The sequence below is a fragment of the Haemaphysalis longicornis genome, unplaced genomic scaffold, assembly GCF_048455015.1.
Source record: "Haemaphysalis longicornis isolate Haplotype H1 unplaced genomic scaffold, Haemaphysalis longicornis Haplotype H1 scaffold_7, whole genome shotgun sequence".
NCBI classification, from domain to species: Eukaryota; Metazoa; Arthropoda; class Arachnida; order Ixodida; family Ixodidae; genus Haemaphysalis; species Haemaphysalis longicornis.
This window is the reverse complement of record NW_027526422.1, coordinates 149,968,312-149,989,577: the sequence shown is the minus strand read 5'-3', so window position 1 is coordinate 149,989,577 and position 21,266 is coordinate 149,968,312. Positions and strand designations below refer to the sequence as shown.

General features: G+C 48.8%; 1 protein-coding gene across 1 annotated transcript in view; it reads left to right on the top strand.

Annotated features, from left to right (window-relative positions):
• Positions 1-21,266, top strand: part of LOC144146602 (uncharacterized) — a 67,594-nt gene that overhangs the window by 31,650 nt on the left and 14,678 nt on the right. The window contains exons 2-8 of the mRNA XM_077678540.1: positions 5,629-5,768; positions 7,289-7,438; positions 9,932-10,444; positions 11,214-11,855; positions 16,355-16,871; positions 18,381-18,426; positions 18,492-18,611. Coding sequence (XP_077534666.1) covers positions 5,629-5,768; positions 7,289-7,438; positions 9,932-10,444; positions 11,214-11,855; positions 16,355-16,871; positions 18,381-18,426; positions 18,492-18,611 — 2,128 coding nt within the window. The remainder of the gene's footprint in view (positions 1-5,628; positions 5,769-7,288; positions 7,439-9,931; positions 10,445-11,213; positions 11,856-16,354; positions 16,872-18,380; positions 18,427-18,491; positions 18,612-21,266) is intronic.

Here is a 21,266-nt window from a genome sequence, read left to right as displayed (position 1 = left end):
GGTATATAATGTATAACCAGTTTACACTTTTATTTAGTTTTGGCATTCCAAGCAGCTTAGGTGACTATTTGTTGTTTTGCGCTCGTGCAGTAAGCATCCCCGAAGTTTCCACAATATCTCACGTCTAGCAAATTGCATTTCTTAGACGAAAAAGCGTTCGCAGATGCGTAGTCGTGCTGCTGGCCGCTGTGCTTGTTCGCCCAGCGCAAAAAAGTGCTTCCCGCACCCTAGTTTTACGCTGTACGGTAAAAATATCAGTTGATTTTATTTCCTTAGTACCTATATTGACTTCGCTGACTCTTCTCCCGCCTTCAAGAGGCCTTATATTTTCATACTGGCGTACCAGTCAGCGAAGCATCCCATGTTCGCTTGTGCAGCGCTTGTGTGAAGCGACCTTGACTTGGAGCTAGATACAGTGTACAAACTAACCAAGTAAAGAAAGGCACATTCTTCCATTCACCAACGTGTCCTGGCTTCGTTTCAACTGAGCGAACGAATTGCGACGACCCGTCGGCGGCCGGCGGACGAAACGCTGGGCCGACTGACTCTGTCTGAAGGCCGGGGAGCCGTGCAGTAGCGTAGCCAATTGCGAGCTCGGCTCCTCTCGACGTCACACGAAAACGCCACAGAAAATGAGCGAGCGCAAAGAGAGGAGGACAGCATTTTCGAATTAATTTTTCTACTAAATAAAATCGCGTAAACGCGCCCAGAGTGGTGAAAACATGTCCTGGGGACTCCGGACTACAATTTGCGCTAGTAATCACGCAATGTTTACATATCACTTCAGCGTCCCTTTAAAAAGCGGCTACAATGTGTTGCTGTCGCGACCTATGTCGGTTCCAGCCGCCGGCGGGCTGCAGGCACGGCGGACGTGTGTGCGGAGCGTTTCTGCGAGCAGTAAGCGCTTCATGATTTCCTCTTTCACCTATTACTTGAGAACGACAACCTAAATCTACAAATTTAGCTCGGTGATCGTCGTAGCCGAGCTAAATGTGGATCGGGGAAACGAGCCGCAGCTTACGCTTACACCGGGTTCGGTCGAATACGTCCGCATACACCATCACGCTCAAGTTGTTTGCGGGCAGCCTGCCACGGTTATAAAGTCCCCATGAGGTCAAACTACGCTTCACGCACTGATAATGAATTTCAAACGCCGAAAATTAGCACGGAAATGCACTTAGAAAGCGCATCCTAAACGAAATGTCACGCGCGGCAAGGCAGCAACGCAGCAAGGTAGGAACGGGTATCCCACAAGTGACGTAAAAACGATCGCAGCGCCGGCCTCTCCAGTGGTGGCCCTCGCGGCCAATATCGAAGGCCACAGAAGATAACGCCGCGAGCCGCCCCCTGTCCTGGAGAGAGCGCGCAGCTTTCGTCGCGTTTTCCGCGGTCGAGTTGAGAGGGAACAATTATGCGTGACTTCATATCGCGCGTAGTTTCGGTGATTGTGAACGGATTTTTTATAATTCTTACCGGATGAGATTGCTGGGACAATAGACTTTACCCCAAAGTACATTCCTAGCAGTCGATGGTAACTGTTGCAGGGCCACTTTAAGGGACATGGCATCACTTTCACGACTGATCTGCCTAAATTTGAGTGTACAACTAATATCCTTGCACAGCACTGACGGTGCAACCGTTCTATTTGTTCTACATATTAAACAACTAAGGGGCAAGTTACATGCCCTAGCTACACCAGGGATGTGAGGTGCGCCACAGTGCACTGTGGCAGTTTTTTGTTGACTACCTGCAGACCTTTATCGAACGCCGAGAGCTATTCGCCCCGAGCGCGAACACAGTCGGCCCCTGGCGGCGGCGGGACGAACCGCTCCTAGTGTGGATGGCGCTCTCGCGTCGTCTGCTTTTTCACGTTGCGTGCGGAGCAAGACGCGTGCTGCACACGACAAAACAACCAATATGTGTGCTCGTTTAGCAGTAATCAATGACATAGTTACATCTGCTTGCGCATTTCTTCTAGATACGCAATAATCAGCGGCCGTTGCGGGTTAATGCGCTGGTTTAATTCCACGAAACGTATTCGCCCTGGTCACCGCTTGAGTGTGAAACGTGTTATAAAATTGCTTCCACACATTGCACTTTTCTGATTGTTGAGTGCAGTCGTCTGCCGTTTCGGGAACGTCGAAGGGTGGTTTTTGAAGGTGGCGTGGTGATTATTTCAAGGATACAAGTTTAGTACGCGAAACGGGTAAGAAGCGACAAGACCTGTGCACACGCGTGCAAATTCCACACCCTTGTAAAATTGCGCTGTGTCCTTTTAGAAAGAAGAAACGAACAAAAACATTTACACTGCACACGACCCGTGCGCTATCGCCCATACATTACCGGACACTTATTTTACACCCGCAAGCGCCTGTGTGATCACGTCCTTCCCGTACCTTTTCTAAAATAAATACCGTTTTTGGACAGTCGTTGTTTATACTGAGGAGGAGGAATATTTATTCAACTGTATCGAGTTGCTAATTTTACGTATTATTTAAAATACGTTTCTATGGATGCGCAAGAGTATTTAGGGGGGATTTTTCGGTAAAATTAAGCAGTTGTGAGTTTGCGTCTGTCATGTGGCATTTCGTGTGTCATTTTCATATATATCATTTTCAAATCCGACATGAATCACCTTGTCCCGAAACGTGTCTCACTCAGCATAACCAAATGCCTAATATGGTCACGTCTTAACCTCTTAAAGGTGGACCTAAGTTTAAAGGAAGAGGAGAAAACGCGTAATATAATGCACGCTGTTGCCCACATGTGTGAGGGGTGTGTGCCATGACTCGTTTTTTTTTTTTTTTTTTCCACAATGCTTGCTTAATACAATTTTGAAAAAGGCGAGCCACAATTCCTGGACAATTCTGGAACAAAGGTGGGTTAATCAGTTTTGAAAAAACGTACTGCTTTTTCACTGCTACAGAACACGACGCCTAGTGTAGTTTCGATTGTAAGTAACACTGATAACCATAGTTTGGCTTTCCGCGTTACATGCGTTCTCTTCTCGCTGCTCTTGCAACGTTGGCAGGACCCCCACCCCGCCCCCAATTCCCGAAAAAAAAAAAAACTAAATGCACAGAATTTCATTTTTTAACCAATCCTCAAGAATTAAATGCTAAGACAAAGGCGATGTTCAGTTTACGAAACAAAGTAGTTAACGGGAACCCGTTGCGCTGATTCGCAATGAGAAATAAAAAGGAAATGTTTTACTACATCTGCAACAGCGCAACTTCATTTATTGCCATCTTTAGGGTTCGTAAGCGACCTTATACACAAGAATGCAAACACATCTCGCTGTTGCAGGCACCTGTTAGATTTTAAAAGGAACGCAAATGGTCAACAGAGCAGCCGTAACAGAAAATTTGTGCTCACTGTGAGGTCCCAGAAGCTTGGTTTGCACACTGTAAACCTGCTTGTCACTTTGCGAAGACCTAGCTAAACATGAGATGTTGATTGTGCTGCGTGCGTTGACAATTCAATTCGAAGTTCCCTTGCGGCGAAATCCGTAAATAAGTGATCCGAAACCGTTATTCATCAAACTGTCCTTCAGAGTCGTTGAAATTTCATTTAAAAGACCCGTTAGAGCGGTTACATTTATATCTCTGCGCTGATCAAAATTCATTAATTTTATGTCGCCTTTTGAACGCACAAAAAATATATAAGCTCTTAGAAAGAATTTCGGGGCAGCTAAGTAGTGTTACCATTTCAGCTAGGCATCCCACAAATGCAAGAATGCGTCATGCTGCCAGTGAAAGCGATTGAGGCTTTGTAAACTGAATTTCAGAGATGGAGGCTTCCTGATTTGTTACTATTTATGCTTTTACTGAAGGCTCAAAGCCATAGTCTGGAAAGATCGAGCTTGCTACGAGCCACAGCGTACAAGTTCATTGTCACAATTACGGCCATTCTGAGATTCCTGATGAGTCGTCGCTTTTTTGGCGTAGTAATGAAAACTTACTGCCGCTTTCATGCTATAGATTGAACGTTGAGGAACCGAACTACAGCATACCACTCTTGTTTGCACCTTTCGTGCGCACATACGGCGGGAAAAAGGCACGAAGCACGCTCACAGTGTGCATTCGTACGGGCCGCTCAGCGGAGCATCCACACTAGCAGCGCGACGCTGTCGCCACCTACATGTCGAGCTCGCGGCGAATACTCGCGAAAATTTCAGTTTTAGATGCGACGCTGAGAGGAGCATCTCTTGCCGGCGGCCCTGTCCTGCGTCCGTCGCCGTCGGCGACTGCATACACACAGCTGCGTCTCTCCTCCACTCACCCCCTCTCCTCTCTCCGATAGCGAACACTCTTGCGCAACATCTGCGGGCGCGTGGCGCTGCGCACTCTCACTCCGCCGGTGGGCGGCGCTGCGCGTGGCACAAGCGCGCTGTGCGCATGTACAGCACCTTCTCTCTCCACGGTCTCCTCTCCTTCAGGCGCGCTGCGCATATAAGCGGAGTGCCGCGCTCCGGCCGGTCTCTCAGTCGACGGTCGTCCGCGCTACGCTTTCTCTCTCTCTCTCTCTCTCTCTCTCTCTCTCTCTCTCGCATTACGCGACGATTGCTCACGCAATTCGAGTAATCGACCCAACGGAAACGCACAATGGAACCCCCTTCAGCGTCGCATCACACCAGGGTTCCCGCGAGGGGAGGTGGGCGTAATTTTTTTTTCGCCTCCTTATTAGATAAACGACTGCCTTGGCCGGCATCCAACCCACGTCGTATTTAGAATGCCGTAGTTTCAGATTAATAGCTCGTTTCTAAACGTTCTACAACAACTTCTCACAATCAATTTCACCAAATAATTATAGGTCGTTTTTAAAAAATAATTTCACTGAGATAGAATATCAGGCGAAATCTTTCTGCATGCGGAATAAATAGTCTTTACAGCCTTAATTATACTAGCCTCGTGAAAAAATAACTTGCTCGGTTAGATTTGAGGACAGATTTAACGCTCGACTCATTTGTTCATAGCAAAATTATGCGTGTGAACACGTTCATACTTAACACTTAGGTCTTCGCTGATGTCTGTCCAGCTGCTATAGGGTTCGTACGCCTTGATGGGGAATTGGGGGTCGAGGCTCGTGTTTCAACCACCAGGCGGCCTTCGTGTACTTTGTGGCGTGATATTTTAAGACGCAGAAAATCAATGACACGAGCGTGAAATGGAGGCTTTTATTATTGATTTTTGTACAAATGGGATATCGTTTGTCGTGGAACCAAAACGCACAGAGCTTGAAGCTGTCAACACCACGTTTGTGGCCTCATTTTTCCTTGTACAACAGGGGACGGTAGCGGCCTCCCATGTGACATTGCCGCCGTTACATGCCCGTCAAGCTTTGCTGGACATATCACAGCGCACAGCTCCATTTTGAATACTTCTGCTTCCCATTCATCAGTTATTCCAACTCCCATCAGTTATTCCATTTGTTACGCAGTGCCCCCCACCGGCCCCGCATGGGGTCTTTGAGGCAATGAAGTAAAGTGAGGGGACGCGTTTTTTAACGTTAAAGCGAAGGTTATTTCCCCATTAGCATTTCCTGACAACTGTCGCAGTGGTTTCGCGTCCCCATGTTTGTCATTTACACAAGGGGTCAGTGATTTACGTTTGTGTCCCTCGCACGCAGGCGACCTGAGCAAGAAGACCCGCACGGCGACGACGGTCATGTTGGCCGAGGCAGAGACGCGACGTGAGAGGGGCAGCGTCACCAAGTGCCTCGAGTTCCTCATGCCGGTCTACCTGCTGCCCTTAGTCTTCGGGGGTAAGGTACGTGTGGCCGCAATTCTTCCGCTTGGCTTGAGCCATCACTGTCCTGCCGCCATCCGGGCCCTCGCTGAGGTGCAAGGAGTTCGCTAGCGGGAACTGGAAAGACAATAGCCCCACATGCATATATGGACGGAAAGAGGGAGGGCCGAGTCGACTTGCAGGCTCAGCTTACATTTACACTCCAACGCTTATGCGAATACCATTCAAAGAATCGAGGCGACGGAAGGGCAGGTACGGACCGGAGGGGTTCACAGAAGGAGATCTAGCCAGCTCCTAACTCCCACCGACCAATCCGTACACGCTAGCCAACCCACTCCGGCTGCGGGTCGAACGGATTCGCCCGACGCCTTTGTAACTCGACTCGCGCTTATATATATGGGTGGGTTGAGTAAAAAAAACATGTGTATATCGACTCAACCTTCCATCTACGAGTCCATGCATACGGGGACAATGACTCAGACGCTGAGCACTTAACTGTTCAAAGCCCTACGAAAAATTCAGAGAATTCGTGGAAGTATTTTCGAACTAGGCAGATGACAAACAAGAAACAAACTATGTCCTCATTGGGGGTGGTTGTGGTAATGCTGATGTATTTATTGTATTTGCAGGGCATTTTTACTTTTCCAGCGCATTAGCTAGTAATACTAATCGCGTGATAATTTGCGCTTTTGTGGAAGACCTAGCTCACGCTTCTTTGTAATAGAAACGAACACATCGTCTATCAACGAGGAAGTGATCCGTTAAAACCCTCTGGCGGGTTGAGGCTGAGCTCGTGTGCCTTCGTTGTGTGATTTTTTGAGACTTGTGAGAAGATTACCACTCCATTCATACAGAACATTTAACGTCTGTAACTTATTGTTAAACATCTTCCAGAAACTGTAAAGGTTGTGCGCATCGATAAACCTGGTTCGTAAACTTCTATGCACAATGAACCAGCCCTTTAGCAGCAAATACGGGAGTGGAAAACTCACTCAGCAGCTCGGCGACGCTACACCAAGTCTTTCGACGCCAGAACGGTTCGATACGGCCGCCCGCTGACCTGACGCGCTGCTAGGCTGCTCTGCAGTCACTGGTGTACTTCGTCAGTGAATCGGCGTGATTAGACGATATACCTTCCCCTCTTTTATCTTTTTAGTAGAGCCAGGCCAAAGCACCGTCTTAGCAATTAATATGCAATCACCACGACTGTGAATGAACGCGTCTTTTGTCGCGATCCTGCCTGCACTTAGGGTGCTTGACCTGGAGCCAGGGGCATTACCACCATGATAGCCGTGAATTTTCATCTGTCGGGTTTGTCTCTTTCTTCTCGTCCTCCCCTCACCCAAAGCTCTAATTGCGAAACTTCTCTGGGGGAAGGAGGGTAAAGTAAGCGGAAATGCTCAATTAGTAGCTGCATAAAACTGGGTTTAAAAATTCTCGGTCGTCTCAGCCCAGGCAGACCACACGAGGGAAGCATTGCCTCGAGCTCTGTGAGCGTCGCAGTGGCCAGCCACCCTTCACGATCCTTTCTTGCTGCGCAGGACGGCATCTGCATCTACTGCATCCTCATCACACTGTCGGGCCTCATGTGCCACCTGATCCCGCCGCCCATCGCGGCCGTGCTGCCCATCGTCATCCTGCCCCTGGGCGAGGTCTACGGCGCTGACCAGATGGCCCCCGAGTACCTTGGTGTGAGTACTATCCATCAAAGCCCCTTCTTCGTCCTTACACCTGCTCGTTCCTTCCTCTACCGTATCCGACACTCACCAGCATGTCCCAATTGTCCCGAACCCAACGCTAATTTAGAACACTGCATTTTCGCCTGCCCCATTGCAATTCAATCCCCACATTTTCCCCACCCACCTCCTTCAACGTGGCGGACTTGGCTAGCCTCGGACCAGCTCTCGGACCAGTTGGCGTTGGTGAACCTGGCCCGGGACATTCTCGACGCTTAATGTTGCGTTTGAATAAAGTTTTTTCCTCCTCCTCCTCCTCCTCGGAGAAGATGGGTGAAACGCGAAGCGCTCTCTCATACAACCTCAGTCAAAGTTCAAAATCCAAACTGCTTTGATCGCGTCGGAATGCCGCAATGGAATAGACGTCTACTTTATAACATCAGAGATCCAGGTGCGATTGGTACTACGGGAATTGTTTTTCTCTTGAAGCCCTTTATGTGTCTTTGCTCATCATCATCATCGTTTTGTGAAACCCATTATGTGAAGTTAGCTTACCCACGCCATCAATAATGCATGGAAAGTCTTGTTCACTGTAATACACCTTCACACAGACACAAAGAAAAAGAATGCTCCGTTTTTAGGACGAAGCTCAAACGAAACAGATTTCATTTCTAGGGGAAAAAAAGAAGTATTGATGGCAAACTCCTAAGAAGCGGGAGGTCAGTATTTTCGACCAGGACATTTTCTTTTCTAAATTTGCACCTCAGTCTCCAACGCAGCCACTTTCTTGTAGTCTCTGGCATTTGACCCTAACGATCGCCCATCTTAATCACATTTTTTTTACTGTCCCGAAAGTTAGGGTGGTGAATAAACACGGGCTTTGTGCGAAAATGACAACACATACAGGAACGACCGGACGAGCGCAAACATTCAACGAAATTTTGTTAGACAGATCATACAAATATAAGTACACTTGTTATGAGGTCGCTCATGCGCACTTTCTACAACCATAGCAATCTTTAAAAGCAGCTCCATCACATCTCTACATACACGTGTCAAGATATAGAAGTGCTTGTTTATGAAAAAACACCGATGTGTCCCTCACCCATGCTTCTCCTTTCTTTCTTAAATAACAGGCCTCTAAAATTGCGCGCCTTCGTTTCGCCGCACCTGCGCAGAACCTTAACTTCTTTTAACAGTAATAAACACTCTCCACTCGTACAGGCCAGACAGTGAGCGGGCAAGTGGGCATTATTTTTTTTGACAGAGAGGTCCTGCTCACGCATACGGCCATTGACGTATGTCTTGTCAATTTCGCGCAAAGCCCGTGTTTATTCACCAAAATGCACCAACTCGCCTAACAACCAGTTCCCCTAAAGTTAGGGTGGCCTTCTACCCATACATCAAGCGACGTAAAGTTTGCACTGGCTGTTAAAAAGTATTTGTGCGCAGATTGATTTTGACATCGTGTACCGTGAAAAAAAGGTTGACATTAGTATATTTAGCTACCTTTGACCGCTGAACTATTTGCAAAATTCCTGTATTTGAAGCGGCAATGAAGACAACACGGAAAGGCTCTCTTTTCCAAAGATTTCGCAGTTCATGACACACTGCAATGTTATTCAGTGTGAAGCGAAAAGATATTTCCATTACATATACAAATGCATTTATAAGTGCATTTAAACTACCGGTTACAATCTGATGCAAAGGACCTTGTGACGTACTTTGCGGACAAACAAGAAACGGCGGTAAGCGCGCTGAATGCTTGCGAATAAATACAGTTCGCCGGGAAGCACAGTCAGTATGGCAACGAACTAGCCTTTAAGCCTATTGCAGCGTTTCTCATGCGCATAGTTCCACGCATACCTCATACGATCAGCCTCAAGCACATCTTCATATTTGGTTAGAATAGACATTTGGAGCCCAACCGAACTTGCAGTATTGCCAGTGGTAAAAGCTGCCGTCTGGAGTTCGTGATATTTCTTCCTGCTTTGACAAAGCAGTTAGACTAGAGTGAGCGGCCCTTTCTCGTCGCTCTTTTACGAGGGCTCCAAAGGTATTGCCACATCATTAGCAAAGAGTGCTTCCTTTGGAGAGCATCAGCGAATCTGCATACCCGGAAGTAGGAAACATGTCGAGTGGCCGGTACGCTATCTTCGCTCCTCTTAATTATCTACTGCAACTTTACGTAGCTGGAATTATGACACTTTTGTTACTTCGCCAAGGTTATCTTTTCTCTGAATCAAGGTTGAATGCTGCCTTCATGGTGTCTATAAAGGGATCATTGTTGCTGTCCTGTTAAGTACGCTATTTCATGAAGCGGATGGTACCAGTTCATGAAGTGTAGTTATTCAGCTGGAACTGCAACTTGCTACAGCACCAAGAAAGCGACACAACGAAGATATTTTAGAACCAGAGCGGTCTTTGTCCCGTGTCTTGGCACTATAGTCATGGCATGTCTAGCTTAACCCTAATTCTTCCCTGCCCTCGTTGCATACGCGCGTGCAGCCCAGCGTACTGACGGCGTCTCTGCTGTTCGCCGTGGGCATCGTGGGCGACGAGACGACCGTGTTCTTGCGGCTGTGCCTGCACGCGCTGCGCAGCCACTCGCTCCGCATGAAGCCGCTCTTCCTGAAGCTGCAGCTGCTCGTGCTCGTCCTCAGCCTCGTCCTGCCCGGCACGCTGCTCGTGGTCTTCAGCACCATCCTGATCGAGCGCTTCGTGGCCACAGTCCTCAACGATATTCTGGACAGCAACGACCATCGTAGCCGCGCACGTACGAGCAGCTCGGCCTCGCTCGTCTACTTCGGCGAGGCCCGCCGCCGACGGCGCCTGTCGAGCAAGGTCAGCGCCAGCGAGCTCATGCGACGGGCCCGCAGCCTGTCTGTGATCAGCGGGGCGACGCTAGCCAGCGAAGCGTCCGCAGGCAGCTCCATTATCAAGCATTACAAGGTGCACCCCACCTGGAATGAAGCGCACAAGTACGACTGGCCGCCGCCCCAAGCTAAGAAAATCACACGCGTACGTTGTCAGACCCTAAGCCACCCGTAACTCTTCTCTATTCGGGCTGTTTTGTATCGGTTCGAACTATACTTCTGGCCCTGTTTAGCCAATTAGTTTCTTTCTTAGAAAACATGCGGTGAAGATAAAGAGGGACAAGAAAATAAATTAATTATTGCGATGTCATAACTCTTCTAAATGCATGTTGGCCGGTATGCATTGGATGGCCTTCAACAAATGTCTTTAGATCTTCCTGGGGTTTTGTAACTGGACTAGTTGGTTCGTTGCGTAGATTGAACAGCCCCAAGGCGGAGCAACGTTCAGAGTAGCGTGAAGAACGCCCGTGTTTGTTACTCTTCACGTTGCTCCGCCTTAGGGCTATTCAAACCCTTCCCCCATATCTTACTCCCACATGGTATGTCGGTGCTTTTACGCTGGCTGTGTTCACCTTTGTTTTCTGCACGTGCTTCTGTCTCTGCTTACCTGCCTACTTACCTGCCTGCCTGCCTGTTTACCTCTCTCTTTGCCTATCTATGTGTCTGCCTGCCTGCCTGCCTGCTTGCCTACCTGTCTGTATATCTTCCTGTTCGGCCGTCCTTCCGTTCATTCGTCATACCATCCATCCATCCCCCGAGCTCGTTCTCCCGTCCACTGCTAGTAAATCGGATTCCTTAATCAGACGTTGGGATAATTTACACAATCATCAAAATTAAATGTGGACCGGACCATCGCTCATCTCGTGACCGTGTAATATTTCTCTAGGTTCTTATGACAGCGCCCTTCTCCACAGGCGACGCAGAAAAAGCTGCCCCGCAAAACTTCTTTCGGCCTTTTCGAGATTACAACTGGAGAAGGCGAGGATTGGCCGCGGCACCTGCCAGTGCGTCGTATCCGTGCCTTCGCTACAGAAGTCAAGCCACCATCGTCCATCCTCAAACGACAAGCCCAGTCGCCGTCCCCGCCGGCTCCGTTGTTGGAAGAATCCCCTGCGCGCTCCCAGGGCTTATTCAAGAAGAACGATTGCACAACAGCTACTCGCCCCGAGGAATACCCCGCGACGGTCATGCAGCATGACTCTTCCGGGAGATACGAGTTGAGAGGAGCGGCCGGGGCCACACCCTATCCATCGCCGCCGTCGGCCCACGGCTCTCCGTCCACGTCGCCCTTTCGTGCAGTGTCACATCGTGGCTCGGTGACGAAACCCGAAGCGGGCCGCCGGAAAAGCTCGGTCACTTCCGAGAGCTACGTGGCTGAGCATCTGGCGTCCCTCACTGACGCACCTGAGACGGACACGGCGTCGACGAGCAGCTTCGACATTGCCCCGCAACCCAAGAAGCTCAGCAGGGCGAAAGGCGCCTCCAAAAGGGCCGAACGGGCGCAGGGCGCCGTTTCTCCAGAGCAGGCCACCGAGGATGGCCTCAAGGCGATCAGGGTGAGAGAATAAGGTGTACCGGAGGGTTGCAAGCTGGGCTATGTTGGAAAGACATCCTTGGATAAAACCAGCGCGAACTCAGACGAAGACGAGTCAAGGTGCAACACAAGAACAGCCGCTGGTCTAACAACTAAATTTTAATATCAGAAAGCGTGAATATGAATACTGAACACAAACAATAAAGTAATAAAAAGACAGTGCGCATGGTCGAAACAAGTTTGCAAAGGTCACGGTGATACCACAAGTAGATATGTTACAGTCAAGGCACACGCAGATATGCTATTTCTTTAGGTTGGAGACACGCGCTTGTTTGGCTTACACACTTATCACCTCGTTCTGCTACGTGGAATGCCGCCACATGGAGGCATTGGAGTGCAAGTGGCTATCACGGCCCGCAACAAGTTGCATTCTGTATGTGGCAGGCTTGACAGAAAGATAGAGCCGGGAAGTGAGAAGAAAGGGGTTGATTGTGGTGTCAACCACACGAACCGGTATGTCACATGTGCAACGGGAGTTGTGTACAGCATTCCTTTTCCCTGTGGCCGAACTTATGTTGGACAAACTGGCCGCAGTATCAACGTGCGTTAAAGATAACATGAATTGCAATTGAAAGGCCCTGTATCATCCCATCGTTCTTCGCATTGCGCTAAGTGCAGCCAATGCAAACATAATTTTCCTGCCTCTAACATTTTATTTAGGCACCGTAATCAAACAACCCGCGAAATCATGGAGGCATTCCACATAGCAAAACGAGGTGATAAGTGTGTAAGCCAAACAAGCGTGTGTCTCCATCCTAAAGAGATTGCATATCTGCGTGTGCCTTGACTGCAACATATCTGCTTGTGGTATCACCGTGACATTTGAAAACTTGTTTCGACCATGCGCACTGTCTTTTTATTATTTCATTGTTTGTGTTCAGTACTCATATTCACGATTTCTGATATTAAGATTTAGTTGTTAGACCAGCGGCTGTCATTGTGTTGCACTTCATTCGTCTTCGTCTGAGTTCGCGCTGGTTTTACGCAACAAGGTGCACCGGACTGGTGCGACCTCCACCCTCGTCAGAGGAACATAAAGCCCGTCATAGTTTCAGGAGAAGTTGTACTTCAACACGAGCCTGAAGTGATCTCCTAGTTAATCTTTGCGCTCGCTGCGCATCTTCTGCTGCGACACTGCACTTTTTAGCGGTGTGATCAGGTGCGATCCTCGCATTTACCCACCCATCAACCCACCCGCTCGCCCGTCTGTCCAAGGATGTGCGTTAGTCTTTCTCATTGGAAGTAGAGTAAAGAATCAAAAAGAAAAAAAACGCTATTATTTCCTTCAGAAGTTCGGCAATGGCAAGAGAGCCACAGACCTCAGAGTTTTCGGCGTTTTTAATTGCTGGGAAGCTGCCGCCTTCAAGAGGCCACCCCGTCTCCGTGCGGCGAACGGAAGAGCCTACCTGTGCCAAAAGAGATTGGAACCACGTGCTAACTTAAATAATTACTTACTATTTAACCACCCGTTAACCCCTTCGCTCGAAAGAGATGGCACTGACAGTCCTGTCCGAAATATAAAACTCAGCTTCCTCCAACCATGTCCAAGATTGGCGGTGCCTGCTCGAGACCTTGATTCGCTGAGAGAGAGAGAGAGAGAGAGAGAGAGAGAGAGAGAGAGAGAGAGAGAGAGAGAAAGAGAGAGAGAGAGAGAGAAACCACTTTTATACTCTTGTTAGTGCCGGAGGTTCAGAGGGCCGCGGCGACGTCGAGATCCCGGCCGGGGACCAGTTCATGGCTGTCGCGGTCCGAGCACCCCCAATTTTGTTCCCAGTGTGGGGAACAAACGTAGGGAGAGGAGACACTTTGGGTCACCGGCGGGCACGGATGAGAGGCTGCCCTTTGGCATGCTCGCCGCACATTACGCATGACAGCGGAGGTTTATTACGCAACAGCATCTGGGTTCGTACTGGTTGGTGCTTCATAATGAACCAGCGTTGAGCAAAGGACATGGCAGACAAGAACCGGTGTTGACTTTGGTCAGATGGTTATTTTGAAGGTGGAACATATCTGCCGTAACAGGTGAGGGGCGCAGTATGGCGGCGCGCACTCTTTTGTCAGCCACCTTGATTTTTCATGCGGACAACCTAATCGTGAAAAACGTAGTTACGTCATGCTGAAAGAATTACTGCCCTGGCCCTGACTTTTACCAGCCTTAACAGCTTGCCGCGTGCACTGATCGGAGTCCCGAAACAGAACGGTGCTCTCAACAAACTGCTTGTCACCCGCATCCTTCTCCAGTCTTTAGCGCTAAATGTTGGTTTGTAGCGGGGGTTACTTGCTTAAGAGACAGTGGGCCCGGCGTGCCATGTAAGACAGGCAAGGGAGTGAGCAGGCACGTGGTCACACCACTGGCCAACGCAGCCGTTCCTACAAAAAGAGCTAGGCCTAACCACGTGCTCGACCACATGAGAGCCGAGAAGTTCCCAACAGTCATCGATCCTAAAAGCATCCCCGCCGGAAAAAAATGCACGCGTTTTTCGAACGAAGCCCTTCGTCCTGCTTCGTCGCCTTCCCGGTTCCTGTTGTTACTGTTCCAAGTTTAGGCGCTTCCAACACCAGCTGTGCAGCACTAACAAGCCATTACTGGTAACGTTAAAGAGCACATCACGTGTTAATTCCAGGCCTTCCTAATAACAGTGCAGTGCACCATGAAGGACGAAGGCATTAAAACAAGTGCACACAGGGGGACACGTCATTAAAAATCACGACTCATTTCTCCCGTCTGATGATCGACAATATTTCAAGGGAGACCATTGAATTCCCCTACTCCACGCTGAAGCAACTAACCTAAAAAGCCCAATTTTGTAATTTAGGAATATTGTCGTTCTGATCACTCCCTTTCGATAGAAAGTTCAGTGTAACGACCTGACATCCGGATCCGATGCCAAGTTTTGTTGAAGCGATCAGTACAGCATTTGCAACAACGCGCACACTCTGAATTTCGGGAGCGATTTGTTCTCGTGAAGCGCTTCATACCCAGATTCCTGTAAAGTCACCTTGCTGTGAAAACGTATATGAAAACACTCCAGCCGTAGGGTGTTGTTAAAATCCAATGTGTTCCATTCAGTGTCGTCGTCGTCTTCAGTCTCCAGTAGTCTGCAGTAGTATACACAAATGCGCTGCTGAGAAGACATTTTCCAGACGCACTATAAGAATCCAACATCAAAATATGATCGGCCGAATCCTTTCATTCCATTCCTCCACAAGGCCCCAAACTGCCTTAAGGACGCTATTCAGAGATTTTCTTAAAGTCGGCTACACTTCTAGACACAAATTTATTGCTCGAACGACATTTTGCTGGGGCAAATACAAGATTTCTGAGGACAAAGCCTGAAGGTCTTGGCTTTCTAATTAGCATTGTATTATGCAGCGGAAGTGTGACACGTCATGCCTTGCATACATACAGACAGACAGACAGGCCATGCCTTGCATAACGACAGACAGACAGACAGACAGACAGACAGACAGACAGACAGACAGACAGACAGACAGACAGACCGATGAACGGGCGGACGGACGGATGGATGGAGAGAAATGTTTCCTCAGTGAGTCCACCACATAGAAATACTTCCAACACCATCGGAGGATGAGATTCACACCGCCCAATCAGGGATTCGAAATCATTACGCGAGAATGGTACACATCAGCGAAATGTCCCTGCTGCGACCTTCTTCTGAGCAACGCGTTATCTTGACGCAAAGGTACGAAAATATTCCTCGTCGCATTTTGGTATGCTGACGTTATTTCAAGCGGAAAGCATCGCATACTTGCTAACAATTTCACCACTGCACCACTGTATTTGCACGTGGCTCTTCGCTTTTGTTTCTGTCGTTTGGTGCTAATTACTTCGACCGGCTTCTTTTCTGCTAAACCGTGTACGCGTCTCTTTCTTACCTTTCGTTTTTTTCTTCTAACGGTTGAAATGGCGTCGTCAAGCAGACTGACACTACACAGCTTGCCTGAAATCATGGTTCTGCGCGTCTGGTGTGCTCCTGTACTACTCACGTGCAATCACGTTCAGGTGTCACGTGGCACGCAATATTTCGAGTCGGAACTCCATCAAATGGCACGTGTTTTTTGTTTACTCTCCACAGCGGCAACACTTTGTTGACCGGACAACAACGGTGCTCTCTCGCAGAATGAGGGACATGAGGCTTTCGCTGGAAAAGCTGCTGTGGTTTTTTTATTTATCAAATTAATGCTTTATTGTAGGAGAGACATATATGTGAGCTGCAACATGTCATAATGTAATAGAACGTCCGCAAAATGTGCGTTCTACAAGGTCCCCACTTCTGGGGAAAAGTTCAGTTGTATTCGTAACGTTGAGCCAAGTGACTCTACCATCCTCTCCGAAAATGTGCCACAGGCTCCCCTGCCTTCACTGCGTAGCAGAAGGAACTTTTCGAATGTTTTGCTTCTTTCCTAATATTTCTTCGTTATCCCCTGTTTCCCTTTCAGTCACTCAGCCGGACCCACATGCTGACACTCAAGGATGTGCACAACCTGTCCGTTCGTCTGTCAAGCACTCCCTCGAAAGCGACTACGAAGGCTGGGTCAAGACGGAATTCAAAGTCTCGTCCTAATCCTGACGAAAAGCCTAATGCAAAGAGTGATCCAAACCGAACACTCGAAACAAAGAAGACGGCGCCACCACCAGGATCGCAGGCGGAACCACCGAAGAACGTGCCTGCCTTACCAATGCCAAAGCCAGAAGGCCAGCCAGAAGTGCGATGGGTCCTCAAGAAACGGAACTCGTCTCTCCAGCCTAGCAACGGAAGCCGCAGGGATAGCAAGCGGGCGTCAGATGCATCTATTCAGGATGGTGACGGTGGCGGTCTCGAATGCAGGGCAGCGTCTGCACAAGGCAGGCCAGTCACCGTGAACAACGCCAGCAGCCGCAGAATAATTGCCCCGCCACCCTCGCCGCTGTCTGCTACCGACAGGAGGGCCACTATGGAAGGGGCCTCGAGCTTCTGTGAGCAATCCTTGTTGTCATCTGTGGTCGTGGGACGTTGATTTTTTTCTTTTCCAGAAGCGCGTGTCCCTTTCACGATATGCTAGCTCATTCGCTTCTCTTGCCGGTTTAGAAGAATCATGAAGACAAAATAGAAGTCAAGTTTATTGAAAGATCGTTATGCTCTAGTGGCGACCGTGGCAGCTCTAACGCAAACTTTGAACAATTGGTTATAGGGATAAGGAAAGCATACGAACTACTGGCACTTCCTCGCGCTGCCCTAACAAACCAGAGGGACTCGTTTCTGCGATTTGCGACAGCTGCGAAAACTACTTTTGAAAAACGGATGGTCGATTTTAGGGGGCCTGCGCATCACTCAACATATCACTTCACTATACACTATCACTATACAAACTTAAAATATTGTCTAAGTACGTCTTTGTCCTTTCCCTTGCGATCCCTGACGTTGTGTAGCGTGAAATGTAGAACTTCGTTAGTATTTCTCATGCGCTTATTTGTAAAACTACTTTCGGGTGCGATGTGGAAATGGACGAGTTACAAAAGGCTATCTCTTCTAATTCTTCAAGTAAACAGGCTGCATGTTTGTCTTCGTGGTATCCTTAACGAATGGATGATCGACAAACAGTCGCTCGACCAGAACTTTGACGCTGCTGTCAGTGCACCAGTGACACAGGACGATAGTTGTTGGCAGCTACGGGAGCGCATCTTTTGTCCAAAGCCCTAAGCACCGCAAGGCTTGTGCCTTAGCCAGGCTGGCTGTCACAGAGTTGAGAGGTTTGCAACCTAGAGATAAGTGCAGTCAGCTGTGACGGCCGCGAGGAACTTTTTCCGCAATGTCTTCGTGGTCATAGTCACAGGCGTGAGCACAGGGGAGCAGGGGGGGACGAGCAGCCACCCTTCCAAATCATCTTAGGGGAGCGCCAAACGAGCCCAATACCTTTACTCAATCGAACCAAAGAACCCTCAAAGAACGCTCATGCCAGCTCCCAAAGCTTGTTGGAACCAAAGGATCCTCAAAGAACCCTCACGTTAGCTCCCAAAAGCCTGTTTACTTTCGGCCCCGGAAAGGGGGGGACCAAAAGCAAGCCGTTTTGGGAGACACGTAATCTCCTAATTTTCATTTTTGTATCTATTTGAGATCTTGTACTCTTTAGAATTTTCCACGTAAATAACGTGCGTAGCACAGAGCGGAACAGCCGCGTAAAAAGTTTCACATAGACAATATCAATTTATAAATTGTTACGCATGAACAAAACTAGCGTTTGCGGATGTTGCGCATGATTGTTACGCATAAACAAAGCTAGCTTTGCGGAACAAAGCTAGCGTTTGCGGGGCTACGGAAGGACACCACCCCCTAATCGAGAGCCGTGCGCACGCCTATGGTCACAGTCCCAGTCATGCATATGCACGCACATGCTGGGCCTACTCTTAGGAAACCCAGCAGGTGATGTAGCCCCACGAGAGAGTTGAAAATTCCTCGCTCACCGTCTTTCAACCTTCTCATTTCAGGCATCACCGGTGTGGAGCAACAGTCACCGTCTATGCGCCTTCGAGCGTAAGTCTTTATCTCTTTGGCCTCCGGAGACTTGGGCATTGGGCGGTGTGTTTATACTCTCGCAGACTCACCATGGCGGCGCGCCCTGCCTTCATCGCCGGAGCTGCTTACACCGCCATTTTCGGCAGCATCATCAGCTTCAGCATAGTGCCCACGCGCAAGACAGTTCTCCTCGCCCTTGAGTGGTAAGGCTCACTGCGCCACCAACGCACCCACGACATGTACCGCAGAGAAACAGGGAAGCAGCTTGACATAGAGTATTCCAAGTAAGAAAAATATTCATTCAGTGCTTGTGAAAGAACAATGGTCGTCCGTACTGACCGTCTGACTGACAGTGCGCGCATATACGATTAAAGGGTATTTGCTTAATTATGGCGTTTAACGCACAGGAGCGACACTTGGCCTATGAGGTGCACCGTAGTGGCTGGCTCAGGATTAAATTTGACCACCTGGATATCTTTACGGTTCGCCGAAACCTCGGCGCACGGCCATTTTCGCTTTTCGCCTCCATCTGAAGAGGAGCCACCGCGGCCGGGATCGAACCCACGTCCTTGGGCTCAGCAGCACAGCGCCTTAGCCACCCAGCCACCGCGGCCGGTACCGACGAATAAAATAATTCAAGGAAACAAAGTATAAGTAGTTTTGCTCCAAAAATGCTCGCCTTCGTTAACTATCATGATGGCCGAACCATAATCGCTTTACCAGCTAGGAAAATGCTGCTAAAATGCGCCGCTAAGTGCAATGCCTTCAGCTTGTTGACATCCACCCTCTGACGTAGCAAGTCAGCCCAGCTCATTACAACCTTAGCTCAATCTCTCCTTCGCTTTCGCTTGTGTCTGTTGCTTTCTTTCAAGAAAAAGGGCAGAAAAGTACCATTGACAATTGCCTCCCAAGTTGAAGGCACCTCAAGGTTCAATTGGGGAGGAGGGGATAAACAGAAAAAAGAATACAAAGGGTGAAGCAGAAAGATGATTGATGCAGCACTGTCATGCAGCACTGACATCTTTATTTATTTATTTGAAGTGCTCACCAACAGCACAGGGCCAGCACTGACAGCACTGGCAGAATCTTAGCCGGTCCGAGACTTGTGTATCTTTTACAACGTTCAGCAGGGCACTGAAGCTGCCTTCGTGAAGGGAAGGGCGACAGTCCGGGTACATCAGGTTCGAAGGTGTGCATGAAGGCAGTCCGATCTACCCGTACGACACTGTAAGCGCAGTTCCGGCTTGGGAATGTTGCGGACATTCGCACAGTGCAGGCACGAGTGTGTCTATTGTAGTTGAAAGCTGCCGAGGGTGTTTAAAACTCCGCTTCTTATCATTGTCTTTATTGCCCTTCCTATCCCACTCAAAAAAAAAAAAACATTTAACTATTGACGTTAACCCGCAATATTACCATGAACTTTACACGGTGGTTTATTTGTTTGTTATGCCGCGAGCGTCTGGCCGCGTATCACCTTTCTGATCTTAGAATAGAGGTGCGCATTTCATTTCCTATTGAGTGCGCGCAGGCTATCTTTATTGACAATAACAGTGTATCGCCTGTCTTCAGTAGAAGGAATGTTTCCCTTTGATCACGAATGATCTATATCAGATTAGACAGTTCTAAATGTACGCGCGGAAATATAAATGCTCGCAGGGCAAACGCCGTGGCATTGTATTCGCCGTCGCCAATCTGCGCACGTCACTTACTTGACTGTTTCTACGCCACTTGTATTTTCTTTGAGTTTTTGCAGAGCACAATTTCGCTCCACTAAACTTTTGTTTCTCTATGAAAACCTGCGTCGTCCGTGGGTACGTGATGTGGCTCACTTGCTAATTTACAATACGTGAGGATTGATTGATTGATTGTAGGGTTTAACGCGCCGACGCAACGCAGGCGATGAGGCGCGCCGTAGTGGAGGGCTCCGGATTAATTTTGACCACCTGGGGATCTTTAACGTGCGCCGAAATCTCGTACACACGGGCGTTTTTGCTTTTCGCCTCCATCAGAAAAGCGGCCGCCGCGGCCGGGAATCGAACCCGCGACCTCGTGCTCAGCAGCGCAACGCCTTAGCCACTGAGCCACCGCGGCGGGTACAATACGTGAGGAGGAAGATTGGCTGGTATTCATCGCCACCTGCTGCTAAGTGAAGAGTTTCACAGCCGTAGACGCATAGTTGTTTGCTAATATAAAGGGCATAAAGTTTTCGCGGCGACACCGTAGTCGTGATGTCTATTCGGCACTCGCGGTGTTGTAGTGAAACCTTCGTCTCGGAACGTTTCAAAAATTTTCCAACCACCGTCCACAATCACAATTCTTTAAACACATACGCGCCAAGAGTACCCGCGCTAACTCGCATCTTCATTAGAAGACTTATGTAATACCCTCCGCATGAGCTAACAGTTAAGGCATTGCGTTTCTTGAGCCCAAGGACGCAGCCTTGGTCCCGACCTCGACGGCCGCTTTACTGGGTGAGGCGAAAAACAAAAACGTCCCTGTGTCGAGATTTCGCTGCATCTTAAGGATCCGCATGTGGCCAATGTTAACTCGGAGCCCGCCAATAGGGCGCATCTTAACACCCAGGTGTAGTTTGGTCGTGTAAGATCCCCATATTTTGATCTTTCATATTCCGTTAACGGCATTTTACGCCTGTCCAAAAATCCCGATAAAGCACCTTCACCAGTTTAGGCCTCCTCGCTCGTCTCTGTTTTTGCGCCAGCTGTTAAAGGGACACTGAAGTGATTTGTAAACATTGCGAGACTACGAGCGCAAATTGTAGTCCGGAGTCTCTAGGCCCTATTTCGACCACTCTGAGTGCGTTTACGCGAATTTATTTAGTAGAAAAATCAATTCGAAAA